At 51.1% G+C, this 25127-nt stretch overlaps 3 protein-coding genes across 8 annotated transcripts; 1 reads left to right on the top strand and 2 right to left on the bottom strand.

Annotated features, from left to right (window-relative positions):
- Positions 1-6897: 6897 nt before the first annotated feature.
- Rfng (RFNG O-fucosylpeptide 3-beta-N-acetylglucosaminyltransferase) lies at positions 6898-10050 on the bottom strand. Its single transcript, XM_052756722.1, has 8 exons — positions 9682-10050; positions 9499-9547; positions 8994-9096; positions 8743-8896; positions 8405-8493; positions 8160-8325; positions 7760-7845; positions 6898-7672 (listed from the first exon to the last, which is right to left on the bottom strand). The coding sequence occupies exons 1-8, from the start codon at positions 9937-9939 to the stop codon at positions 7591-7593; spliced, it is 987 nt and encodes a 328-aa protein (XP_052612682.1). The 5' UTR covers positions 9940-10050; the 3' UTR covers positions 6898-7590.
- On the top strand, positions 9990-15139 carry Gps1 (G protein pathway suppressor 1). Of its 5 annotated transcripts, none has more exons than XM_052756720.1 (14): positions 9990-10122; positions 10883-10975; positions 11466-11647; positions 12111-12275; positions 12361-12496; positions 12582-12659; positions 12856-12913; positions 13304-13389; positions 13611-13705; positions 13795-13900; positions 13977-14057; positions 14143-14280; positions 14368-14502; positions 14729-15139. In XM_052756720.1, the coding sequence occupies exons 1-14, from the start codon at positions 10090-10092 to the stop codon at positions 14801-14803; spliced, it is 1461 nt and encodes a 486-aa protein (XP_052612680.1). In that variant the 5' UTR covers positions 9990-10089; the 3' UTR covers positions 14804-15139. The 5 variants fall into 5 exon arrangements, with proteins under 5 accessions (XP_052612680.1, XP_052612679.1, XP_052612678.1 ...); XM_052756719.1 differs by having other exon boundaries at positions 9991-10122; positions 12853-12913; XM_052756718.1 differs by lacking the exon at positions 9990-10122 and adding an exon at positions 10194-10497.
- A 203-nt stretch (positions 15140-15342) lies between these two features.
- Positions 15343-23382, bottom strand: Dus1l (dihydrouridine synthase 1 like). 2 transcript variants are annotated; one of them, XM_052756715.1, is made up of 14 exons: positions 23188-23382; positions 22252-22498; positions 21592-21700; positions 20674-20724; positions 20116-20228; positions 19294-19376; positions 18943-19046; positions 18610-18754; positions 18287-18383; positions 18116-18204; positions 17418-17563; positions 16023-16060; positions 15801-15876; positions 15343-15699 (listed from the first exon to the last, which is right to left on the bottom strand). In XM_052756715.1, the coding sequence occupies exons 2-14, from the start codon at positions 22486-22488 to the stop codon at positions 15563-15565; spliced, it is 1425 nt and encodes a 474-aa protein (XP_052612675.1). In that variant the 5' UTR covers positions 22489-22498; positions 23188-23382; the 3' UTR covers positions 15343-15562. The 2 variants fall into 2 exon arrangements, with proteins under 2 accessions (XP_052612675.1, XP_052612676.1); XM_052756716.1 differs by having other exon boundaries at positions 22788-23290.
- Positions 23383-25127: the final 1745 nt, after the last annotated feature.

Raw genomic sequence — 25127 nt, 5'->3', positions numbered from 1 at the left:
TAGTTCTTCTTTGAAAGTCTGGTAGAATTCTGCACTGAAACCATCTGGTCCTGGGATTTTTTTTGGTTGGGAGACTTTTAATGACCGTTTCTATTTCCTTAGGGGTTATTGGTCTATTTAAATAGTTTATCTGGTCTTGATTTAACTTTGGTATGTGGTATCTATCCAGAAAAATTGCCATTTCTTCCAGATTTTCCAATTTTGTGGAGTACAGGTTTTTGAAGTATGATCTGATGATTCTCTGGATTTCCTCATTGTCTGTTGTTATGTCTCCCTTTTCATTTCTGATTTTGCTAATTTGGATGTTCTCTCTTTGCCTTTTGGTTAATTTGGCTAGGGGTTTGTCTATCTTGTTGATTTTTTCAAAGAACCAACTCTTTGTTTCATTGATTATTTGTATTGTTCTCTTGGTTTCTATTTCATTGATTACAGCTCTCAATTTGATTATTTCCTGGTGTCTATTTCTCCTGGGTGAGTTTGTTTCTTTTTGTTCTAGAGCTTTCAGTTGTGCTGTTAAGTCATTGGTATGAGATTTCTCCATCTTCTTTATGTGTGCATTTAGAGCTATGAATTTTCCTCTTAGATCTGCTTTCATAGTGTCCCATAAGTTTGGGTATGTTGTACTTTCATTTTCATTGAATTCTAGGAAATCTTTAATTTCTTTATTTCTTCCTTGACCCATTGATGTTTCAGGTGGGCATTATTCAGTTTCCATGAGATTGTAGGCTTTCTATAATTTTTGTTGTTGTTGAAGTCTAACTTTAATGCATGGTGGTCTGATAAGATACAGGAGATTATTCCAATGTTTTTGTATCTGTTGAGATTTGTTTTGTGACCAAGCATGTGGTCAATTTTTGAGAAGGTTCCATGGGGTGCTGAGGTATATTCTTTTGTGTTAGGATGGAATGTTCTGTAGATATCTATTAAGTCCATTTGAGTCATAACATCTGTTAGGTCCTTTATTTCTTTGTTAAGTTTCAGTCTGGTAGATCTGTCTTTTGGTGAGAGTGGTGTGTTGAAATCTCCCACTACTAATGTGTGGGGTTTGATGTGCGTTTTAAGCTTTAGTAGTGTTTCTTTCATGAATGTGGGTGCCTTTGTATTTGGGGCATAAATGTTCAGAATCGAGACTTCATCTTGGTGGATTTTTCCTGTGATAAATATGTAATGTCCATCCTGATCTCTTTCTATTGATTTTAGTTTGAAGTCTGTTTTTATTAGATATTAGGATAGCTACATCAGCTTGCTTCTTAGGTCCATTTGATTGGAAAGCCTTTTCCCAGCCCTTTACTCTGAGGTAGTGTCTGTCTTTGAAGTTAAGGTGTGTTTCTTGTATGCAGCAGAAGGATGGATCCTGTTTTCTTATCCATTCTGTTAGTCTTTGTCTTTTTATAGGTGAGTTGAGACCATTGATATTGATGGATATTAATGACCAGTGATTGTTAATTCCTGTTATTTTTTGTGGTTGTGTTGTGTTTTCCTTCTTTGGTGTTTGTTGATGTGGGATTATCTATTGCCTGAGTTTTCATGGGTGTGTTTAACATCTTTAGGTTGGATTTTTCCTTCTAGTGCTTTCTGTAGGACTGGATTTGTGGGTAGGTATTGTTTAAATCTGGTTTTATCATGGAATATTTTGTTTACTCCGTCTGTGGTGATTGAGAGTTTTGCTGGGTATAATAGTCTGGGTTGGCATCCGTGGTCTCTTAGTGTCTGCATAACATTTGTCCAGGACCTTCTAGCTTTTATAGTCTCTATTGAGAAGTCAGGTGTTATTCTGGTGGGTCTGCCTTTATATGTTACTTGGTCTTTTTCCTTTGCAGCTCTTAATATTTTTTCTTTGTTCTGTATGTATAGTGTTTTGATTATTATGTGGCGAGGGGACTTTTTTTTTTTTTTTTTGGATCCAGCCTATTTGGTGTTCTGTAAGCTTCTTGTATCTTCACAGGTATTTCTTTCTTTAGGTTAGGGAAGTTTTCTTCTATGATTTTGTTGAATATATTTTCTGTGCCTTTGAGTTGGTATTCTCCTTCTTCTATCCCTATTATTCTTAGGTTTGGTCTTTTCATGGTGTCCCAAATTTCTTGGACATTTTGTGTTACGACTTTTTTGTCTTTAGTGTTTTCTTTGACTGACGAATCTATTTTCTCTATTGTGTCTTCAGTGTCAGAGATTCTCTGTTCCATCTCTTGCATTCGGTTGAGTGCATTCCTGTTCGTTTAGTCAGGATTTCTATTTCCAGCATTCCCTCAGTTTATGTTTTCTTTATTGTCTCAATTTCAATTTTCAAATCTTGAATTGTTTCCTTCATCTGTTTAATTACTTTTTCTTGGCTTTCTTTGATTTCTTCCAATTTTTTGTTTGTTTTTTCTTCCATTTCTTTAAGGGAATTTTTCATTTCCTCTTTAAGGATCTCTATCATCTTCTTAAAGTCATTTTTTTTTTTTTTTTTTGGTTTTTCGAGACAGGGTTTCTCTGTGTAGCTTTGCGCCTTTCCTGGGACTCACTTGGTAGCCCAGGCTGGCCTCGAACTCACAGAGATCCACCTGCCTCTGCCTCCCGAGTGCTGGGATTAAAGGCGTGCGCCACCACCGCCCGGCCCTTAAAGTCATTTTTCGGATTGATTTCTTCTGTTTCATCTGCCTTGGTATGTTCAGGTTTTGCAGGTGTAGAATCGCTAGGTTCTGATGATGTCATATAGGTCTTTATGTTGTTGCCTGTATTTTTGCACTGGCATCTACTCATCTCTTCTTCTGCTCGGTGCAGGCTGTGTCTGTGTCTGAAGGTGCCTCTCTTGTTCTAATTGTTAGTCTTGGTCCACTAGGAGTTCTTGGTTAAATCGGTGCTGTTGGGCTCTGTTTCTTCGGGAGCAGCTGTTCCCAGTCGGTGTAGTGTAGGCTTATGATTCTAGAGATCTGGTTCGGTGGCCTTCTTTTGTGTTCTCAGGTCACGTTTTGCTCATTTGTCAACTCCTCTGCTGATTTTGTTTCCTCAGACTGCAGAGTGTAGGATTCTGAATCCTCTCCCGAATGTATCTCAGCTGAGTAGATTATTTAGTAGGGTAATCTCACCAACACTTCCAAGTTGTTGGGTTTTGCAGGATCGGCAGCTGGGCCCTGGGTTGGTCTCAGACTGAGTGCTCTTATCCGTTCTGGTCACGTCTCACAGAGATGGCTCCTTCCCCGGGTGCTGGGTTTAAAGGCGTCCCTGTTCCAGGTTCTTCTTATCCTTATTTTCAGTAACTCCTCAGCATGTAATAGCTCAGTTTCTGGTCTTTATTATGACCGTGTCTCTGCCACCGCTCGGTCTGCCTCTGCCGCTGCTTTGTCTGCCTCTGCAGCCTCCTCTTTTTTCTTTTGAGACAAGGTTTTTCTGTGTAACAGTCCTGGCTGTCCTGGAACTACTTTGTAGATCAAACTCATAGAGATCTGCCTGCCTCTGCCTCCTGAGTGCTGGGATTAAAGGTGTGTGCCACCACTGCCCAGCTAACAGATCATTTATTAAAGAAAACTTTACATCTGCTTTCTCCTCATGAACCAAAGATACCAGTGAGACTGTGTGGAATCTACTATTTCACAGATACCAGTGGGCTATGTGATGGTCACGGGACCAGCCTTGACAGGTAGAGATACTGGGGATACAACTCTGGGAAGCCTCTGGCAGTCAAAATCTCATCTGCTCTGGGTGGTTACCCCTCCTGCAGAGTCTGCAAACACCCCTCCTGTTGGTGTGGATGTGTTCTCATCCTTGGTCCCTGTAGTCAAAAGACACTGTGTTTACTGGTGGAGCCCATGAGTAAATACAGTCCAGGATAAGAAGAAAATTTTTGCATGCTAAGGGCAAAGAGGGGTCTTCCAAATTCCAGGTGCTGGATGGAGTTGAGATTTGCCACATTATCAGAATTTTCCCAGGGGCCTGCCTTGAGAAAATCCTTCCCAGAGTCCTGGGGAAGATGATACAACTAGCATGGGGTTACCTGAGGGAAAGGAATCTATGTACACCAATTTCTTATGTCCATTTACTTTATTTCTCTATAACAAACTTCATCTACACAGCTTCAGTTCTGTTCTGACACTCAGTTCCTCTCTGTTCCTTCTTTTCCTGTCCTCTCATAGCCCTAGTAATAACTAAGTTCTTACGCTCTCGACCTCACCCTCATCTTCCGTTCCTCTGTCCTCCAGCTTCCCCTCCTCTCTTTTTTTTTGGGGGGGGGATTTCAAGACAGGGTTTCTCTGTGTAGCTTTGCGCCTTTCCTGGAACTCACTTTGTAGACCAGGCTGGCGTCGAACTCACAGAGATCTGCCTGCCTCTGCCCCCTGAGTACTGGGATTAAAGGCCTGCGCCACCACTGCCTGGCTTTTATCTCTTCTCCTCTCCTGACCTGACTCAAATCCACCTACAGTCTGCAGAACTTCTCCTTGCTCCTTACTCCTCAGCCTGAGTCAGTGGACAGCCTTACCATCTACAGAAATTCTGCCTTGTTCTCTTCTCTTCTGGCAACTCTATTCTGGCTGGACCAGGAATTCTGCTCCAGTCTTTACTGTACCTGGTTATGCTAAAAACCTTTTGTTCTAAGAAGTAGCTCTAGAGCTGTAAGAGGAGGAGAGATCTGAACTTGATTTGCACAAGAAGCAAAGCTATGCACCTAGGAGCCAGGCTTTTGGAAGGAGGTTTTACCTTAGTTCAGGGGCTTCAGGCACCTAGTGGGTGGTCTGGCCAGCTATTCTGTTCATTGCTTTTCCCTGGATGCTTTTGTCAGGAGCTGGCTGTATCTTTGGATGTAGTTAAAGGAGATATTTGCAAAAGGCAGACACCCAATACAAATGCTAAAAAGGGAGCAGGGAGCCTGGAGGCAGAAAGCCTTGTCTACGTGACCTTATCCAAGTGCTTTGAGCGTATATGTCCACACACATTGTTCCTGGGGAAATTATGAGCACAAGAAATTCATAGCAAGCAGCTGAACATTAAAAGCCAAGTAACACCAAATATTCCCTGATAAATGGCTTCCCTCTAGAAAAGATTCCTTGACCTTTTTCTAGGTATAGCTTTATTAAATACAGCTGAATCTCTATAACATATTCTTGTGGTTTGCAGCACCACATTCCCACATTGGGGTCACAGGCAGGTGAATAGGTCATACCTGAACTGGCTGATACAGGTAACACCTTTCCTCATAGTATCTTAATGCTGCTGTAAGGATTCTTTCTGCAGCAGCTTTCCACAGGTCCATGCTCTCTTGCGTCAAGCTCATCCAGTTCACCTGTAGGCCTGTTTCCCAGCCTCGGCCCTTGCCCTTCTACCCAGAACCTGACGGTACAGAACCAGAGGTTCTCCCTGGAATGCCAGCAGTCTAAGGACCCCAGGACCTGTAAGGTTTGACCCAAAATGGAGTTTCTTTTCCTGTCATGTGCATGCACATGTATGCGTGTGTTTGTGTCTGCTCATGTGGAGGCTACCCTCAGGTGCCATTCCTCAAGTACAAAGCGTCTTGTTTTATTTTCTCTCTCTTTGGTTTTTCGAGACAGGGTTTCTCTGTGTAGCCCTGGCTATCCTGGAACTAGCTCTGTAGACCAGGTTGGCCTCAAATTAAAAGATCCATCCGCCTCTGCCTCCCGAGTGCTGGGACTAAAGGTGTGCACCACCATGCCTAGCTTATTTTTTCTGAGTGTGGGTTTAGTAGCCCAGACTCCTATCCTCAGGTTTGCATGGTAAGCACTGCAGTGACTGAGACATTGCACTGGCCCCCAGTGTCTTTTTTGTGTTGAAACCAGGTCTGTATAGCCCAGGCTGGTCTTGAACTCTCCATCTTTCTGAATGCTGAGATTACTGGCTTGTACCACCATGCAGGGCTCTGGGGCATGTTTCACTTCTGGTGAGCACAATCCAATCCCTACTTATTGCTTCCTGCCCTTCACACACACAAGCTCTTCCAGTGACACTGGAAAGTCATAAACCCAATCCCAGTTGAAAGCATCATAAATGGGAAATGTATTTAACCTACCTAGCTTCCAGAGCACCTTTGCTTAACAACACAGCCTGTTCTGTACACAGCAGTATCCAACCTCAAGACCTCACTGCTGGGACTGTCAACTACTCAGTATCTGGAGAGAGAGTTGTACGGTGTGTCCCTAGTCCAGAAGAAGACCATTTAACATACAGTAGTATTATTTGAGACAGTGTCTTTATTTAGCCCTGGCTGGCCTAGAACTCATGATGTAGATCAGGCTGGCCTCAAACTTGTGGTGATCCTTTTGCCTCAGCCTTCCCAGTGTTGAGATTACATGTGTGAGCCTCCACACCTGGCTTTGGAGTAGAATTTCTACAGTATATAAAGCGTGTGCATTAATACCACGACCTAGGGCTACAAAGAAAGACCGTCTCAAACAAAACAAAACAAAACCAAGTCCTAAGTTGAACTATCTTAAACCAGGGACCATCGATTGCATCTGCATACACCAACACACACAAGTACACATGGATCAGGGTACACATCCTTTCTCAGTGTGTTCACACAAACACTGTCCATGCGCCTGTGTACAGAAGCATACCCATGCACATAGCAGTCATGCCCACATATTCTCATATACCCAGGCACAGCCATGCACATAGCAGCTATTCCTACACTCTCTCATGTAACCAGCATACCCATGCACAAAACATGTGTCCATATTGGCCTTTATACTGAGGCACAGTTATGCACATAGCAGCCATGCTCACATATGTGTATCAGTGGTTCCATCATGTGTGTTGAGAAAGACCACTCTGTAATCCTGCTTGGCCTCAGAGTATGAAGGGTTAAGGAGGTGGGCACTGCTATAGGAACAGGCCTTCCTGCTGTGTGGACATCTGCAACGCTGAGCTGCCAGGAGTCTTGGTCACTTAATACAAGAGGAGCCAAACTAAGGACAGTAAAGAAACCTTTACTCAATACTGTAGCCACTTCCCCACGGTGCACCCCAATAAAAGTGGGCGCTGGGGTCTGCATCTTGCTCCTGTGGGGCCCAAAGGAAAGGCTCTGTGATACTGATTTGTTGGAAGCTCGGGGAAGAAAAACCCTACACATCAAGTTAGAGGAAGAAAGTCTCCCAGTAATGATTCTGGGAAGCCAAGGACTGAGGTAATAGAAGCACAGCCTTGGGGCTGGTCTTAAGCATCCACTGGCCAGGTAGTCTGCATGTTCTGGGTTTTGACAGTGGCCCTGCGGGCCCTCCAGGAAGAGTCTGTGGCCAGGCCTGGAGCCCACCCCTTAATGACCAGCCCATCCGGCACCATCTTCTGCTGGGGAGGACAAGCTGCAGCTGTGGGAGGTTGGGAACCAGTCCCCTCCTGGGCCACAGTCACTGGGTTAGCAGACCTTATCAAGGGGAAGCCCTTCAGGCTGGGCTGGGCATCTGTGGTTCCACGGCACTGCCTTTCTTGCTGTCTCTGGATGAATCTCCGCATGGACAGCCCAGCTGTCCTCACTTTCCCGAGGTACCTGGTGTCCACCGGGAAGAGGAACTGTAGGAGGCCTTCAAGCAGCTTCATTTTCTGCTGACTGCCTGAATCCAAGGCCCAAGGGAGCCAAGAAGAGCAGCCACCAGGGGTCATCAGTTACTGAAAAGCTACCTCAGCCCTGTTCTTCACAGGACACCAGTGGGTGTCTGGGTAGAGAAGGCAGTGCACAGACTGGAACCTGTCCGGGGAAGAAGTGAGGTCAGGTCTGAGGCAGGGGGCTGACACCAGAGCCCTCCAGGGCTAAAAGCCCCCAGTGCCCACTCACCGTGTAGGGTCCTGTTGTATGCTGAAACTTCCAGCTATATTCACCACATTACGTGGGTTCTCAGGACCCCCATAGCTCAGGGTGACCTGGGAGGGTGACCAGGAGAGTGAGGGTCAGTTCTTCCTCTCCACCAGCTAGAGGAAACGTCACTCACCCCTCAGGCTTAGGGAAGCAAGAGAGTGGCCCTTCATAAAGAAGCCCCTTTGAGACTTGCCATGAGCTTCTGCTCCTGAGGGTCCTTCATCCATCAGGCAAAGTCTTGGCTCAGGGTCCACTCCCCAGGGACAAGGATATCCTGAGGCTAGCCCTCTCCTAAATCCTGCACAACTGGGAGACCCCCGGGGAGGGAGTCTGGGTCCTTGTAAGAGTGGGGTAAGGCCCAGGTTGGGGTGTCTTCTACCTGCTGCAGAACAGCATCAGCTGGCAGTCTCTGCAGGTTTTCCAGGTGGGAGTGAAACAGGGAGCTGTGGAGCAGACGGGCACCCAGAAGCCCTTCCACAATGTAGCCTACTGTGCAGTCATCAGGCAGTCGGACCCGCTCGGCTGTGCTCATGAAACTGCCTAGGCTGGAGGGTAGGCTGGTCAGCACCTCTGTAGCCCTTACACCCCCAGGCCAGGCCGCTGGGCTCCCAGCCTCCCACTTACCTGGCCCATGGACTCATTTTGAGGGCAAGGCCCCTGCTCAGGCAGAACCCAGCCCCACCAGTCGCAAACCAGAACTTCACTGTGTTTGACTGGAAAAAGGAAAAGCTTGGTCAAGTCTGCCCAGGATAGGGCTCCCCACCATCAGCCCTCCAACTGAATCATGTCACCCTGGGCCACCATCTAGGAGAGTCTGCAGGAGGCACACGGTGTTCCTAACAAGTCACCTTGGCCTCTAGGCCCCTCTCTGTCACTCTGCCTGATTTGCCTGTCTCAGCCCATTCTCACTCTTGCAGCATTCACTGGGTCAGCCTCAGGGAGGATGTTGGCCTAGCACTCACGGTGCCACCACCCTGGACTCTCTCAGTGGCCTCGATGGGGTGGTCCAGACTAGGTCGCCCCAGGTAGACGTCCTGGTTGGAAGAGAAGGTGGAGAGCAGGTGCAGCAGGCTTTCTGGGTTCACATAGTTGTCATCATCCACGTGGCAGAACCATCTGACGGTGGAGGGAGAGGCCCATGCACTGAGGTTCCCATTTGGGCGGGAGCCTCACCACGCTCAGCCCTGGGTTCTCGATGGGTGAGGTCACTTACTTTCGTCCAGATTCTATGAACTTATCATATTCCACCGACATTTTACAGCACAGTGCTTGCCGGGTGCGCACAGCAGAGCAGTTGGTGTTGATCATGCGGCCGCCTGCACAGTGGGAATGGGGAATGTGAAGTTGACTTCCAGCTCGCCTCCTTAGGTTAGGCTGGTATATGCCTGTCAAGGACCAGATTCAACTGCAGCCCTACCACAGCCCTCCTTTTGAAACAGATGACAGTTACCTAGAACAGCACAGGTGGGAACTGTCCAAGACTTGACAGGTGACTGCTGCTGGGGCTTCCTCAAGGAATGTGGGTGACATTGGCCAGTGGCAGCCTGCCAGGAACTGGGGCGGGTGGGGATCTAATGACTGGAAGGATGGGCACTGAAAGATGGATTGGCCATGGATGGGTGTCCTCCACTAGCTAGGTGACTCTAATCTAGTCAAGTGCCTGACACAGGAACGGAATGGCCTGGGTAGCTACAACTCAGTCCAGGGGAGCGTCTCACCTGCCAGCTGCTGGAGCTCAGGGTCGTTTCCATCGGTGAAAATGAACGTCTGTGGGAGAAAACACCATGAGGTGCCGGAGGATCCAGTGAGTAGGTCTGGGAGCAGGTGCTTGTTCCCGGACCCAGGGGTGCGGCGGCGAGCCGGGGATCCAGGAACCTGCAAGCGGGGGGCGGGGCGCGCACCTGCCGTGGGGCTCGAGAGATCCAGGTGCGCAGCAGCAGTCGCAGGCGCGGGCCGTGGTTCTTCCGAGTGGTCTTGACTGCGATGAAGACGTCGTCGGGCTGCAGGCGGGAGACCTCGAGAGTCAGACCAGGGGTCGGGATCCGACCGGGATCGGGTGCGGGAGCGCGAGGTAGCGGCAGCGGCAGTAGCAGCAACACAGCCAGGACCGCGGCCAGCGCGAGGCAGGCCCGGCACAGCACACCCCGCACACGGCTCATACGATCGCCCCGGCCCGGGCGCTGGGCGCCCGCCTGAGAGTGCGGCGGCCCCTTTAAGAGTGACTAGCGCCCCGCCCCGAGCCTTGACCCGGAACTGACGGCCGCACCACCCCGGAAGTGAACGTCGCTCTGCGGCGCCGGGGGTGGAAGATGCCGCTGCCGGTTCAGGTGTTTAACTTGCAGGTAGGGGTTGGCGGCTGCGCTCGCCGCGCGGCGGTTCGGTCCTGGTCGGGCCTGGTGGGCGGGGCTGGCAGCGGGTGGGGCGGGGCCCGCGGCTCAGGCCTAGGCGCGCGAGCATCGCCAGCCTCGCGGCCGCTCTGGGCTCCAGCCCCCGCCCCGCCCCCGCCTCGCGCGCCAACGCTTTTTCGTGCCGGTGTCGGCTGGCCAGGAGAGGTGCGTCAAGCCAGGATGCGGGGCAGCCCGGCGCCCAGCTCTGCCTCGTCGTCGGCCTCCGACTTGAGCCGCAGCCCTGCGCACAGCAGGTCAGACTTGCGGCCCGGCACGTCGGGCGACTACAGTCTAAGCGCCAGCCTGTCGGCCTGCACGCTACTTTCCGAGGTACCGCTGCGCGCCCTGCGGGAAGCGGCTCTCCGGTGTCGCCCGACGCCCTGGCCCCTCGAGTCCTCGACCAGCCTCTTCCGCACCGTTGCCTGCCTGCTTTGTCTCTCCTGACTGCTGCAGATAGGGTGTCAATCTATTTTATTCTCTGTGATCTGGAGGAAGTTACATTAGTATGGCGGCTGAGAACGCTTGAGGGCTCCTGAAGTCAGAATTGTGCCCAACACCTGAGTGGGAGAGCTGAGGCGGGCACTTGGCGACCAGTACCTGTGGGAGCCCAGTGCAGTTGTGCCTTGGGAAATCTTGGGCAGAACTGACGACGGAGGTCAGAAGCATCCTCTGCTCTCCCTGGGGCATGTGTCAAGGTGCTCTTTCTCTATTGCAGGGGGCTGTGGAACCCATGCAGATTGATGTAGATCCACAGGAAGATCCCCAGAACGCACCTGATGTGAATTACGTGGTGGAGAACCCCACCCTGGTACAGATCCTCATGTGGGGAGGACTGCTGGCAACTTGGGTCTATTAAGGGGTCCAAGTCAGGCGCCTCATATAGTATAGCTTTGAAAGATTGACGATTCTTAGCAACCACTTTAGTTACAGCTTTCTGAGCCACGAAACTGGGTTTTCATTTGCCCACCTATGTTGGGTCCTCAGGCAGTTCCAAGGCTCTGCACCGTCTTAGTGGGAACAGTTCCGTTAAGGCACAATGTGAAGCAACGGCCTATTTGCAGCCAACACACTCTTCTCTGTTCTCACCCCAGCATCAGTCACTGGTCAGGGTATGCCCATGTTCCAGTGCAGAGCTTGAATCTGAAGGTCCTTAATCTACCCCAGTGGTCTCTTCCCAGAATCTGGGACAGTAGTCAATTCTGTAGGCCCAAGACCCAAGGGAATATTTAGTATTCTGGCTGAGGCTGTCTGGTCCTTGCTTACCTCACCCAACCTTCTTCCTCCCCACCCCACTCCAGGATCTGGAGCAGTATGCAGCCAGCTACAGTGGCCTGATGCGCATTGAGCGGCTGCAGTTTATTGCTGACCGTTGCCCTCCACTTCGGGTAGAGGCCTTGAAAATGGCCCTATCCTTCGTTCAGAGGACCTTTAATGTGGATATGTATGAAGAGATCCACCGGAAGCTCTCTGAGGCTACCAGGTAAGGCCTTGGAGGGGGCAAGTGACCAAGTCTGGCTCCTGTCATGCCCAGCCTCCCGCCTGGGATGTGCCTGTTGCAGTACTCTGTACATGGGAAGTGTGAACATGTTAACTCCCTGTGGCAGGGAAGCAAACCACTTTCCCTCTCCTGGCCTCCTTTGCCCCTGTGCAGACAACTGGAATTCCTAATTCTTGAGAACCTGATGTAGCTGTTGTCCTTTGCAAAAAAAAAAAAAAAAAAAACTTGGGCCAAACTCCCTCATTCTCCATTAAACTTCCCTATCAGACTGCGGGCTCCTAGGTCAGGAATTATCTCTGTGCCTCTGGTACAGATTGGGCCCTTTGGGTGGGGCAAGGAGATAGGCAAAGGCCTCTTGAGGACCAGCTATGGTTTGTGATGTCCCCTCCCCTTCCTCCCTGGTCCTTGTGGTTGTCACTATCCTGATGGCTAGGTTATCCTTCAGGGAGCTGCAGAATGCACCTGATGCCATACCTGAGAGTGGAGTGGAGCCCCCACCCCTGGACACAGCCTGGGTGGAGGCCACTCGGAAGAAGGCCCTATTGAAACTGGAGAAGCTGGACACGGACTTGAAGAATTATAAGGGCAATTCTATCAAAGAAAGCATCAGGTCCTGGCCTGCTCTGGGCAGGGGAGGTGGGCAACTGGGCCTGGCTGGTTCCTCGACCAGTATCCACTCACTGCCAGGCTTACAGGCGCGGCCATGATGACCTGGGTGATCACTACCTGGACTGTGGGGACCTCAGCAATGCCCTCAAATGTTACTCACGAGCCCGGGACTACTGCACCAGTGCTAAGCATGTCATCAACATGTGCCTCAACGTCATCAAGGTGGCCTGGGTGATAGGTGGGGTGGCATGGAGGGCCCAGAAGAGGCAACCCAGACTTAGTCTGGCCTTGTCTGCTCATCTACCAGGTCAGTGTCTACTTGCAAAATTGGTCTCATGTGTTAAGCTATGTCAGCAAGGCTGAGTCTACTCCAGAGATTGCTGAGGTAAGGTCCACCTCCATGGATACCCTGCTCTACAAGTCTGGCCCTCTGGTAGGCCCCCATACCCATTCCTAGCCTCAATTTCCTTTGAGTTTGCTCTTGTCCCTTCTCAGGGTAGGTTGGGGACAAGGAGTAGAGCTCCTTGAATGAGGAGGGCAGGGTAGGGGCTTCTCATGTCTGCTGCCTTCCCCTGTAGCAGCGTGGAGAGCGGGACAGCCAGACCCAAGCCATCCTCACCAAGCTCAAGTGTGCTGCAGGTGAGGCTTCCAGCCACCTCAAGCCCTTACACCCTTGAGACAGGGCCCACCTTGGAGAAGTAGCTGGAGATACAGTACTGGCAGGCTTCAGGACATCAGTCTGTGTGTCTGTCTGTGTGTGGCACTTGCTTCGAGTTCAAGTAGAGAAGCTGGTGGGGCCTGGGGAAGTAGGTCAGCTTTCTGAGCCTGGCTATATGGTATGGGCATCTTGAGGATTCCCTGCAGACCTAACCTACAGGAATGTCTTCAGTTAGATGCTGTTACGAACAGCTAGGATTTCTGTCTCTAAACTGAGGAATACTGGGGGCAAGAGGCCATGGTCTCCTAGGGCTCTAGCAGCCTCCTCTAAATGGCCTAGCTTCATCTGTCTCCTCCTCGGTCCCCTTTTAGGTTTGGCTGAGCTGGCTGCACGAAAGTATAAGCAAGCTGCTAAGTGCTTCCTTCTGGCTTCTTTTGATCACTGCGACTTCCCGGAGGTGAGGAGGGGCATGGCATGTAGGACTCTTCAGTATGTCCAAGTCCATAAGAGGAAGTGACAGCTAATGGATTGAGCTGTTAATCTCCTGAATGAGGTCTAAGCATTGTCTGGGTAGTGGGAAGGGCAGGCCAGGCCCCAACTCTGGGCTTCCTCCTTGGTCTGTGCACCAGTGACCCAGAACCCCAGGTCTCTGGACCCACCTCCCCTTCTGTCTCTTAGCTGCTGTCCCCCAGCAACGTGGCTGTCTATGGTGGCCTGTGTGCCTTAGCCACTTTTGACCGGCAGGAGCTGCAACGCAATGTCATCTCCAGCAGGTAAGTTAGGTGGTGGGCTCCTACCTTCTGTTCCTGCCCAGGGTCAGGCCCTTCTGTCCCTTCTTAGCTGAGCACTCTGGTATCCTCAGCTCCTTCAAGTTGTTCCTGGAGCTGGAGCCTCAGGTCAGAGACATCATCTTCAAATTTTATGAGTCCAAGTATGCCTCATGCTTGAAGATGTTGGATGAGATGAAGGTAAGGAACAATGGTATGGTCACATTGAGACTGGGCTAGATTGTGCCTCATGTCACTGACCAGTTCTCCTCTGCAGGACAACCTGCTCTTGGACATGTACCTGGCCCCCCATGTCAGGACACTATATACCCAGATTCGCAACCGGGCTCTCATTCAAGTAAGTGGAGGAGGGGGTGACATAGGCTCTGTGGGGTATAGCTATTCAGAGGAGCAGTGGACAGCTTGTGGCTTCTGTCCTGTAGTACTTCAGCCCCTATGTGTCAGCTGATATGCACAAGATGGCCGCAGCCTTCAACACAACAGTTGCTGCTCTGGAGGACGAGCTAACACAGCTCATCCTGGAGGGGCTCATTAACGCCCGCATCGACTCACACAGCAAGGTGGGTAGACAGGCCTGGTGGACTGCTGCAGGTGTGTGGTGTGGAGACCTGCTGGGCCATTCTGAACCTCCTCTCATGCCTGTACAGATACTGTATGCTCGAGATGTGGATCAGCGCAGCACCACCTTTGAGAAGTCCCTGCTGATGGGCAAGGAGTTCCAGCGACGTGCCAAGGCCATGATTCTGAGGGCAGCCGTACTGCGCAACCAGATCCACGTCAAGGTGAGCAGCCTAGGGTGCGGAGGAGCGGGCAGCACTCACACAGCCTCCACTGAACCCTCCCTGGGGTGCGGAGGAGCGGGCAGCACTCACACAGCCTCCACTGAACCCTCCCTGGGGTGCGGAGGAGCGGGCAGCACTCACACAGCCTCCACTGAGCCCTCCCTGGGGTGCGGAGGAGCGGGCAGCACTCACACAGCCTCCACTGAGCCCTCCCTGTCCACTGCAGTCTCCTCCTAGAGAAGGGAGCCAAGGGGAACTGACTCCAGCCAACAGCCAGTCACGGATGAGCACCAACATGTGAAAGGCATTCCCCTGACCTTCAGAGGATGGTCTGCACTCCTGCCCTGTCCATGGAAGCAGCACCTGGGCTTCCTGCCTGCTTTCCTCAAGAGAAGGCTCCAGACTGTGTGGTTCATGAGAGCAGCCTGGCCACGTGGATGCCAGGTCATTGCCTTCCACTCTGAGGTACTCTCTGCTGTGGTAGGCAAGCTGCCCATTATAGCCACTCAGGCCTGACTCTAGGTTTCTGTCCCAATGAAACAGACCGTGTGCAATGAGGCAGGGTACCTCAAACCCTCCTGTCCATGTGTAGTTCTGACTGCAACAGTGTAGTCCATTAAAGTACAGATTGATCATTGCCACAGGCTCTGTTCTTTCTGCTTTGGAAGATCTGATCCAGGGCAATTCCCTGGATATTCTGACCACTCAGAAAAGGCAGGAAGTACCGCCATTCATTTCATAGTGCTTTCCTGGCTCCCAAGGTCCACTGAGCCAGGAGAGCAGCCTCCTTGGATTCTGGCTGGGAGCAGCAGTCATAGGCCATTATTAGATCTCTGCAAATGCATTTCTGAAATGGTTTATTGTTCAATGCTGGAAACACAAGTTGTAGGAACAGGGCAAGTTCAGCCAAGGTGCCCTTGGTGCGACATTGCCAGGCCCCTGCCTGAAGACACCAACATGTCCTTCTGTGTCAAACAGGAGACTCCCTGAGTAAAGGCATTTCCTTAGAGTGTCTAGGCTTCAGTAGCTGTCCTGGGGTGGAGATGGCTCCTGCTGACTTTCAGGCTAGGGCACTACCCATGACTTCAGAGAAACCACCTGGTGTTCCAGGCCTCACCTGCTGATCCTGCAGCCCAGGCTGGGTCTCTTTCCAGGCCAGAGACTTCTCTAATTTGGTCTTAAAAAGCAATCCATGACCTGACAGGGAGGGCAACAGGAGAAGAATGGTGGTTAGGAAGAAGCCAAGACCCCACTGCTGCTGGAGGTGGATGGGCTAGTTGCAGCAGGCATCTGCTCACCTGGGCAATCTGCTGTCTCTCTGAATGCTCGCTTCTTGCAGCAGCCACGGCACAGGTTAAACACACATCTATTGCCCTGTGTACAGGAAAGCTAGTGAACTGAGGCTAACACCCTACCCAGGCTAAATTCTGAGGTAGGTAGTACCAGATTCCAGCAACATCCATGGGGACTGCCCTGCCCACCTGTATAGAAGGGCAGGCTCAACAGAAGGGCCAGCTCACCTTTGGATTTCCACACTGGTCACACTTTGCATATTTGGCTGGAAAAAAACAAAAAGAGGGCTGGTTGAATGAGATGAACATGAGGCAAGCCAGGATGACTGGCTGTCACCCATCTCTACCAATCTTGCTGTGGCCACCTGGGCCAGGAGACTGGGTAAGGATTGAGGATGTGGCTAGTTATGACAGGAGATGGCTGACATGACAGAGTGAGCATGGCCTCACTGGAATCAAACAGGAAGCAGGTGGGCTGCCCATTCCACCCCTAGTGTCCCAAAGTCCTAGGTCTGTTACCATGTCACTCACTGAAAAAAAGGGCAGCTAGGTATGGTGGCTCATGCCTATAATCCCAGCACTCAAATTGCTGCTGAGAAAGGTCAGTGTGGACTACATAGTGAGATCTAAGGCAGCCTAGATTAATGAGTGACCTACCCCAAGAAACAAAAAACAGCTGGGCGGTGGTGGTACACACCTTTAATCCCAGCACATGGGAAGCAGAGGCAGGTGGATCTCTGTGAGTTCGAGACCAGCCTGGTTTACAAAGCAAGTTCCAGGACAGCCAGGGCTACACAGAGAAACCTCATCTTGAAGAAAAAAAAAACCCACACACAAAATGAAAAAGGCAAAATCAGAACCCCTGTCCTAATGTTCCACTTCCTGTGGTGCACAATGACAGCCAGGCGGTGGTGGCACACGCCTTTAATCCCAGCACTCGGGAGGCAGGGCCGGGAGAATGTCTGGTTCGAGGCCAGCCTGGACTACAGAGCGAGATCCAGGACAGGCACCAAAACTACAGAGTAACCCTGTCTCGAAAAACAAAAAAGAAAATTTAAATGCTTTAGTTGGGTGTGGTGGGGAACGCCTTTAATCCCATCACTCAGGAGGCAGAGGCAGGTGGATCTCTGAGTTCAAGACCGGCTATTCTACAGAGTGAGTTCCAAGGACATACAGGCAAACTCCTCTGTGGTCACTTGAATAGCTTGTACAGTGGCCTTGTCTGATACATTAAGTAGATTTATAGCAACATACCATAGATCAGCCTTCCACAGGTTCTTAGTGTCATACCCAAAGTCTGGTCTGGGCACAGGGGAAATGTCCCTAGGCATTTGTTTCTGGACCTAGGCCTTAAACATGGCAGATAGCCGGAGGTAGTGGTGCACACCTTTAATCCCAGCACTCGGGGAGGAAGAGCCAGGCGGATCTCTGTGAGTTTGAGGCCAGCCTGGGCTACAGAGTGAGTTCCAAGAAAGGCGCAAAGCTACACAGAGAAACCCTGTCTTGAAAAACAAAAAAAACATGGCAGAACCTGGGATCCTATCTCCAGTGAAGAGGATGAAGATGAGGTGTCTGGACAGTCTGCCCAACTAACCTGGCCGGAACAGCAAGAGTAGCACTTACGTTTCAGGGAAGGGTCGAAGGTTTTGTGAGGGTTCCTCAGCTGTTTCTTCAGTTTATTCTTGGACAAGCCGTCCATGCTGCCCTCTTCTTCCTCCAGAGCCCGCTTACTGCGACTACCACTGTTCTCCTTGCTCCCTTCCTTAGGCCTGAAGGGAGAGGGCAGTGAGTGGAATCAAAGACACCCGTAAGATGGGATCAGTTCACCACTGCCAAATGGGGCAGGTCCCAGGCGGGGTCCCAGAGCAGAGGGGCTGGATAGCCATGGAGGGCACGGGGTCAAGGACATGCATGTTTCTCCCATCCATCCCAAGTAACTATTTTTGGCTGCCCAGGCAAAGAGGGCCTGTCCAAGGGTACAGGGCATAGGTGCAGTCCACACAATAGAGTGGCTAACAGAAGTTAAGCCTTCCTGGAATGATACCTAAAGTTCAGGGGCCCAGGGTCTGTGCCAGAGCCCAGGCAGGTTGTGATCACAGATGAGTCTGCCCACTTTGGAGATTCCAGCCCCAGGGTCCACCTGTTAACCCCAAGGACAAAGCCACACAGGACTAAAGGATCTTGGGTAAGTACCCAAAGCAGTTTCTCCACACAAAGCCTCCTCTTCCTTCACTCAGAACAGGGACTTGCCGTAGTGACTAGAGGAGGTGGCAAAGGGCACCTGTGCGTGCATATTCCCACTGTAGGCTGGTTCAGCTCACCCTGGCCGGATGTAGGGCTGGCAGATCCAGTGGAAAGCAGCTAAGTCGCCAGCTGGCCTCACTCCTTCTTGCTGCCTGGACATGTCCTCCTGCAAAGGCCCAAGACCTGTCAAAGACCTGAACTGCTGGCCCACCACAGAGCTTGCTGGGCTCCCACAGCCCCGCACCTGCCTGGCAGCGAAGTTTTAGCGCCTGGCTCACAGCAGCCACACCCTCCAGGGTCTTCACTCTGGCCAGCTCCTCTCGAAGCTGCTGATGTACCTGCAGCCTGAGGCAGATGCTTGTCACTCCCAGTCACCACCTGAGCCAAGTGCTGGGCACATGCCAACATCTCTTCCCACCCAGGCTCCTGCCCTCCCTCACTGCCAAGCCACCGGCCCTTCAGCAGAGTTGATAGCAAGTTGTTTTGGGAAGAGCACAGTATACTCCAGGCAGGGCTATAACACCGCTTAGAGAGACCCACTCAACCAACTCCTACCCAGGGAGCAACTCACGTGTGGTGCCACAGCTTGAAGAGATGGGCCCGGACATAGGAGAGTGGGCAAGGGTGCTGTTGTACAATCTGCAGGTACTCCTCAGCCAGCTCCCACACAGCAGGGCTCCGGCCCTCAAACAGGGCAGGGTTGTGCAGGTTACCCTCTGGGAAGTGGGGAAGAAAGCCTGGAATACCTTCCTGGCCACTCAGGTCACTGGCTAGCTATAGGGTTGGCAAGTCTGGAAAACTTGGTTTAAGGATTTAGGCTTCTTGGAGCAGACAGGACAGTGAACACTGTCTACTTAATCAGGTCTACAAGGACAGAACAAAGCTAAGTCATCCATCTACTCACCTGCACTCATGACCCCTTGCACACCCGTGTCCTGAATGCACCGCTCCACATCCTGCAGGCACCGGATATTCCCATTGGCAAACACAGGGATTCCCACAGCCTTCCTGTGGGGGAAAGAGAAGCCTGACCCTACACCACACCAGGGCAGTGCTAAGCCAGGAGGGGCAGAGACCAGCCACCAAGTTCACCTTGTTGAGACACCTTGCCTTCTATGGTATTGCTGCCTTCCCTCCCAGATAGTTCTAGGACATCGGGTAATGCTGAACATCCCAAGGTGTGGAACTAGGTTTATGTCCCTTCCACAAAGCCCATAAGACCAATGATTGTACCCAACCTACTGTATCCACTCACCTAACTGCCTTGATGTGCTCCCAGGAGGCTGTTCCTGCCATGGGCCCCTTCTGCTCCTTGGTGCGCCCATGCACGGTCAGCAGCTAGGGCAGACCAACACTTGGTTCAACCTTGCTCTAGGCCAAGGTCCCAAACCAATTACAAGGGGCCTGGTCAAGTTTCTCAGCTTTCCATTCTGGGAAGAACAAGGGCCAGCTGGGCCTGGATCTGTCCCTGGCCCCCAGGGTCTTGAGAGCCCTGCCCCTGTGGAGGAGCCCCAGGCTGCAGTTAGAAAACACAGCTAAGATGCAGAACCCCAAGCCCAGGAAAAGGTTAGTGAAACTCAAGATGCAGGGTGCTGAGCAAGGGTGGCGCTCGCTGCTTCCAGAAGCTACATGTCTCAGCACACTTGACCATGCTCAAAATGCAGGACTGGCGAAGGGCACCAGGTCTGATATCCCGTGGCTTATGCCTAGTCTTCCAGAAAGGCTGGATACTGAGCTCACCTAAAGAAGGCCAAGGCTGATGTCTGGAAAGCCTAAGATGTGGTAAGTGAACCTAATGTTACTCCCAACACCCTGGAGCTGGGATGGCAGTTTTAGAGGTCTGAGACCAGGGTAGCAGGTCTTAAAGAAAAGGAGTCAGGAGGGGCCCATTGCCCTGCCCACAGAAAATGTCTTAGATGCAGCTCCCACCAAGAGCTGAAGGAGGAGCAAAAGCCACCTCTGGTCTTGGAAGATTGTCAGAGAGAGAGAGAGAGACAGAGACAGAGAGAGCGCTATAATGTGAGACCAGACTGCCTGCTGGATCCCAACAACCATTCCTGGGAGCCATGGCCCTCACCTGACAGCCGGCCTTCTCCAGCATCTGGGCATACCTCACTGTCTTGTCAATCTCTGGGAAGACACGGATTTTGCATGTGACAGGAACAGAGAGTTTCTCATGAGCCAACAGAACTGAGAAAAAAAGATGTTTCTCTGAGGGAACCATGGTCCTACTCCAAGGTGGCCAAGCCCCAATATGCCAGGCACACAGAACCACACTAGCTTTGTCAAAAAGCACATCTAGGGGTATACTCTTGGCCTTTTCCTGGTCTTCACATGTGATGTGGGCTTGTGCTGACTGCCAGTGAGAAGTGGCATCCAACAGACCTGGTTGTCCCCACAGAGTATTGGGATCATTGTCCTAGTACTTAATGTCTGGTTCTAAGGGGATGGCTGCTATAGGTCATGGGACTCTATAGTCAATTCTTTCTAGCTGGGCAAGTGCTGTGGCCAAGAGCCCTAGAGGGATCACCGCTGTCGCTCCTAGCCCTAACAGAGCAGCTTGTGCTTATGAGCCCTGTCAGCCTGTCTCTGGGGCTCTTTCACTCGCTGACACCGTGGCACGCAGCCAACTCACTCATTCTCTGAAGAAGATCCCACTCCTCCTGCAGAAAGGCGCCATAGTGACCTGTGAAGGATGAGAGTGGCCCAATGTCACTCTTTGTTGTTGTTGTTCTTTAAATCCTTATAATTGTTATAAAGAGAAGACTAATAGCACCATTGATTTAATCAGAGTTTGACATCAATATATTTGTTAATATTCTGACTCGCCCCTTGAAATCCAGATCCTTAGCGCCACCCTGCATCCTGGTGTAAAAGCCTCATTTTAAGGAAAAGTCTCTCTCCTTCCTCTCTCCCTCTCTCTTTCTTCTCTCCCTCTTTCCTATCTTTCTCTTCGTTTCTCTCCAATGTCACTCTTGCATCCACATTGTCATGAACCCCCTACTAGGCCAGCTCCTCAGAATACAGAGGACTCTACAGCTAGGCTGTGTGTATCAGTGCCTTTACATGGGATCCCCAAAATCAGTAGCGTCTCTGGTTGGAGCAGGGGTGAAAATAAAGTCAAGCTGCTTGTCAACACCTGATTTGGGAGCTATCTGGCCGGCTGTCAAACTCAAAGCGGGCTACACAGAACACTCACACCACATAGCCTAAGATCAGTAGTGCCTGCCTGGGGAACCAGTGAACCTGTGTGTGCTATTGCAGAGCCATGGGCCTCCCACCAGCTGATCACATTTATTTAGAGCATATCTATGTGGCCAGCAGAACCTGGTCCCCAGTCAAGTACCTGAGAACAGCCACTTTCCAGGATAATAAAGCCAGGAAAAGGGCTGCTTGCTGGCTACAGGTGTCACCACAATCAGAGGCAGAGATTGACCCATACCCACCCACACCCAGGCTCCACCAGATCAAGTCTAACCCCTTATGTGGAGGCCTAGTGGACTCAGCACTGGCCTGCATGGATGTCAACACAGGACTGTAAAAATGACCTCACCTCTCTTAGCTATCATCTGTGGGCAGCCCAAATTCAGGTCGATGGCATCACAGTAATCTTGTGCCAGGAGAGCCGCCTGGACAAACACCTCTGGGTCATTGGCACAGAACTGAAGAAGACATGAATGTCATCCATGGTCAAACCAGGCTTAAGACTCCCTGCCTAGGCCACTCAGCCCTGTGAGAAGTCCCATGGTGACTCAATAAGCTGTAGTCTTTCCACCAACATTTACAATATGATAAAGCAGGAAACATCTCACACCACTAGGAATGTGAGTTATATATGTACGACATTTCCTTGGAGGTGTAACAGAAGTCACTGGCACTAATTTCTAAAGAACTGAACAATGCCTAATTGTTCTGAGACAGGAGGGTACCAAGACTGAGGGTATCAAGGTGACCCTGGAGCTACAAATCCCTCATATCACCTAAGCTGTCCCTTCACCAGGGCTTATGCTAGTTCCCAGAGAAGAGCCCAGTTTGGGGGAAGTTCATTCAGCAGCTGTTTCCTATTGCATGTGTCAATGCAGGATGGCAGGGACTCCACCATCACCACCACTACCCCAACCCTCCTCCTGGGTATGAAAGCTTGGTGATGCTGTTCCCATATACAGGGTCTGGAACTCGGCTGCTACCTGGTAGCCATGATCCCTCTGCCCACCTGCACAATGAGAGGCCTGTCCTCGGGGCATACTTCACAGTACAGGTTCTCTTTCCGATAGTTAGCATCTCTAACGAAGACCTGGGCATGCAGCATAGGGGTGTAGCAGAGCTGGGCTCCATGGCGGCGGCTCAGCAGTCTCCAAGCCAGCTCACTCTGATCCACCATGGGTGCCACCACATGTCGGGCACCTCCCAGGGTACGGCTCCAAAACTCAAAACCCTGCAGTTTGGGCATCCTCTCCACACTAAAGGTAGAAGAAGACCAGGCTCTCATTTCAGCCATAGTATACCACCATACCCAGGGAGGGTACAAAGTTCAACTGAAAGGGGCTGAACGCTCTGGTCAGTTATTGCTGCGCGCGCGCACACACACACACACACACACACACACACACACACACACACACACACAAGTGAAGGTGTAGATATCACACGATGACAGGAGAGGGGTCAGCCGGCGCAGAGTCGAGCTGCCCATCCCACCCCACCTCTAGCAGTGACCCTGACATGTCACTCACCCTCTCTGGACCTTACCCCTTCATTTGCTACTGGATTAAATGCCAGCCTGGTGGAACTGGTGTGGATGATAAACGGATCAGTGCCTGGACAACGAATTTGCGCCCCTGCGGGCGGGAGCTGGCCAGAGGAGACCACGGGCTGCAGGAGGCCTGGCACCGCCCGAGATCTTGGGCAGGGAGGGCAGCGATCACGTCAGTCTACCAGGCGCCCTTCCTGGTCTGGCCTAGAGCCTCCTGCTCTGACACTGTCCCTTGGGCTGGCCAGGGGGCCGAGGTCGCCACCGGATGACGACGAAGGGGCTCGAATTAGGACTACTTCCCGCACTGTTGGGGCTAGCCGGGGCTCCACCAAGGCCTGTGGCTGCCGGCACGCTCCAAAGAAAGGGACACACAAGGCCCCGGAGCCTCCGCCTTACCCGCGGCGCCGCCACGAGGACCCCCAGGAATGCGGCGGCAGCCACCGGGCACCGTAGCTCAGACTCAGCGCACCGCTACCGGAAGTCCCGGGGCCGGAAGCGCACTGCCAGGCCCTCCGCGCGGTCTGTGGTGCGGCGGAGAACAAAATCCTCGGAAACTGCCGCTCGGCGCTGAGGGGACCGGTCTTGTAGAACCTGGAGCTGAACAGGTACAGACTGCGCATGCCCGGGGCCACGTTGTACCTTCCAGACAATTGCACCGGGAAGCCATTCCTCCCACCTCCACTCCCTCTCCATCACGCGTTCCCAGAGCAGCCCTTGGTTCTTCAGACACAAGACGTAAATTCAGTATAATACAGTAGGAAACGTGGTAACGAATTATTACTTCAGATCCTGGATAGGAGAGGCTACAAGAGGCTGTTAAATTTCAAACCCTGAACAAATGGCTGAGGTATCTATTTAACATATCAAAGCGGACCTGACCTCAGGTTTTCCCAACATCCATCAGTCCCTCCCTCTTACAGGGTATGACTGACACACCCGGCCACTTACCCTGGACTCTTCAGCCCAGGCACTGGGCTGCCCTTGAGTAAGGAGAAGCTTCCTAGAGCAAAGGAGCATGCATAAAGAAAAATGGTGTTGATCTGGCCACTTTGAGTTCTCAGGCTGATGTTGGTGTTTTGTTTTTTTATTTATTTATTCCTTATCATCATCGTGAGACAAGATATTACTGTGCAGCCCTGGCTGGTCTGGGAGTCACTATCTATGTGTGCACCTTAAACTCGCGAGAGTCAGTTCTCCCCTTCTACTGTGGATCCCAGGAAATGAACTGAGGTGGTCAGGTTTAGTGACCGTGAGCCACTGAGTCGCCTCACCAATCCAATAGCTTCCTTTTTTTTTTTTTTTTTTTTTTTTTTTTTAGTTTTTCAAGACAGGGTTTCACCGTGTAGCTTTGGTGTCCTTGAACTCTCTCAGTAGACCAGGCTGGCCTCGAACTCACAAAGATCCGCCTGCCTCTGCCTCCCGAGTGCTGGGATTAAAGGCGTGAGTCACCACCGCCTGGCACATTTGGTCAGTTTATATTTAACACAGCAGTGACAGGGTTAAAGAGAGTCTCTTCTGCATGATGGCCCTGTGTTGTTTCTTTCCTGCAACAGACTAAAGGAAGAACGTAAAGAGCTGACATGAATGGCTATGTTCTTGGTAGCTAAAAATGGACTTCCATGTATAAAAAAGTTAAGCCAGGTATGTGGCTCATGCTTGTAACCTCAACACTTGAGAGGTGGAGTTTGCCACAAGTTCAGTGCTGGGCTAGGCTACAACACAGTAAATATGATGGTTAGTTTTAATTGTCGGCTTGACACACCTAGAATTACCTGTGAAGGGAATCTCAATAAAGGATTATCCAAGGGCTGGCAAGATTGCACAGTGGTTAAGAGCACTGACTGCTCTTGCAGAGGACCCAGTTTCCATTCCCTGTGCCAACATGGTGGTGACTCATAACCAACCATCTTTAACTCCAGTTCCAAGGATCTGAAGCCCACTTCCGGCCTCTACGGCATCGGGTACACATAGTGCACAGACAATCGTGCAGTCAAAGCACTTATAAGCTCTTTTAAAGTTAAGTTTTTTTTAAAGGTTGTCTACTTTGGGTTGGCCTGTGAGCATGCCTGTGGGAGATCATCTTGATTAGTAGGAAGACCTACCCCCATGGGTAAGTTGGCATGGGATTCTAGACTGTGTAAGAGTGGCGATATCGAGCTGAGCACTGGCACAGAGGTGCTAATTCACATTCTCAGCTTTGACTATGGATTAATAAAATTAGTTGCTTTAAGTTCCTGTCGTTTTGACTTCTCCAAAGTGACGGAGTGCAGCCTGGAATTGTGAACCAACTGCGACAGTTATAGTAGTTTGAATGTAATTGACCCCCATAATCTCAC

Source organism: Peromyscus californicus, unplaced genomic scaffold, assembly GCF_007827085.1.
Source record: "Peromyscus californicus insignis strain IS unplaced genomic scaffold, ASM782708v3 Scaffold_3__1_contigs__length_106647218, whole genome shotgun sequence".
NCBI classification, from domain to species: Eukaryota; Metazoa; Chordata; class Mammalia; order Rodentia; family Cricetidae; genus Peromyscus; species Peromyscus californicus.
The sequence above is the reverse complement of the archived record's forward strand: the minus strand, read 5'-3'. Positions and strand labels throughout refer to the sequence as shown.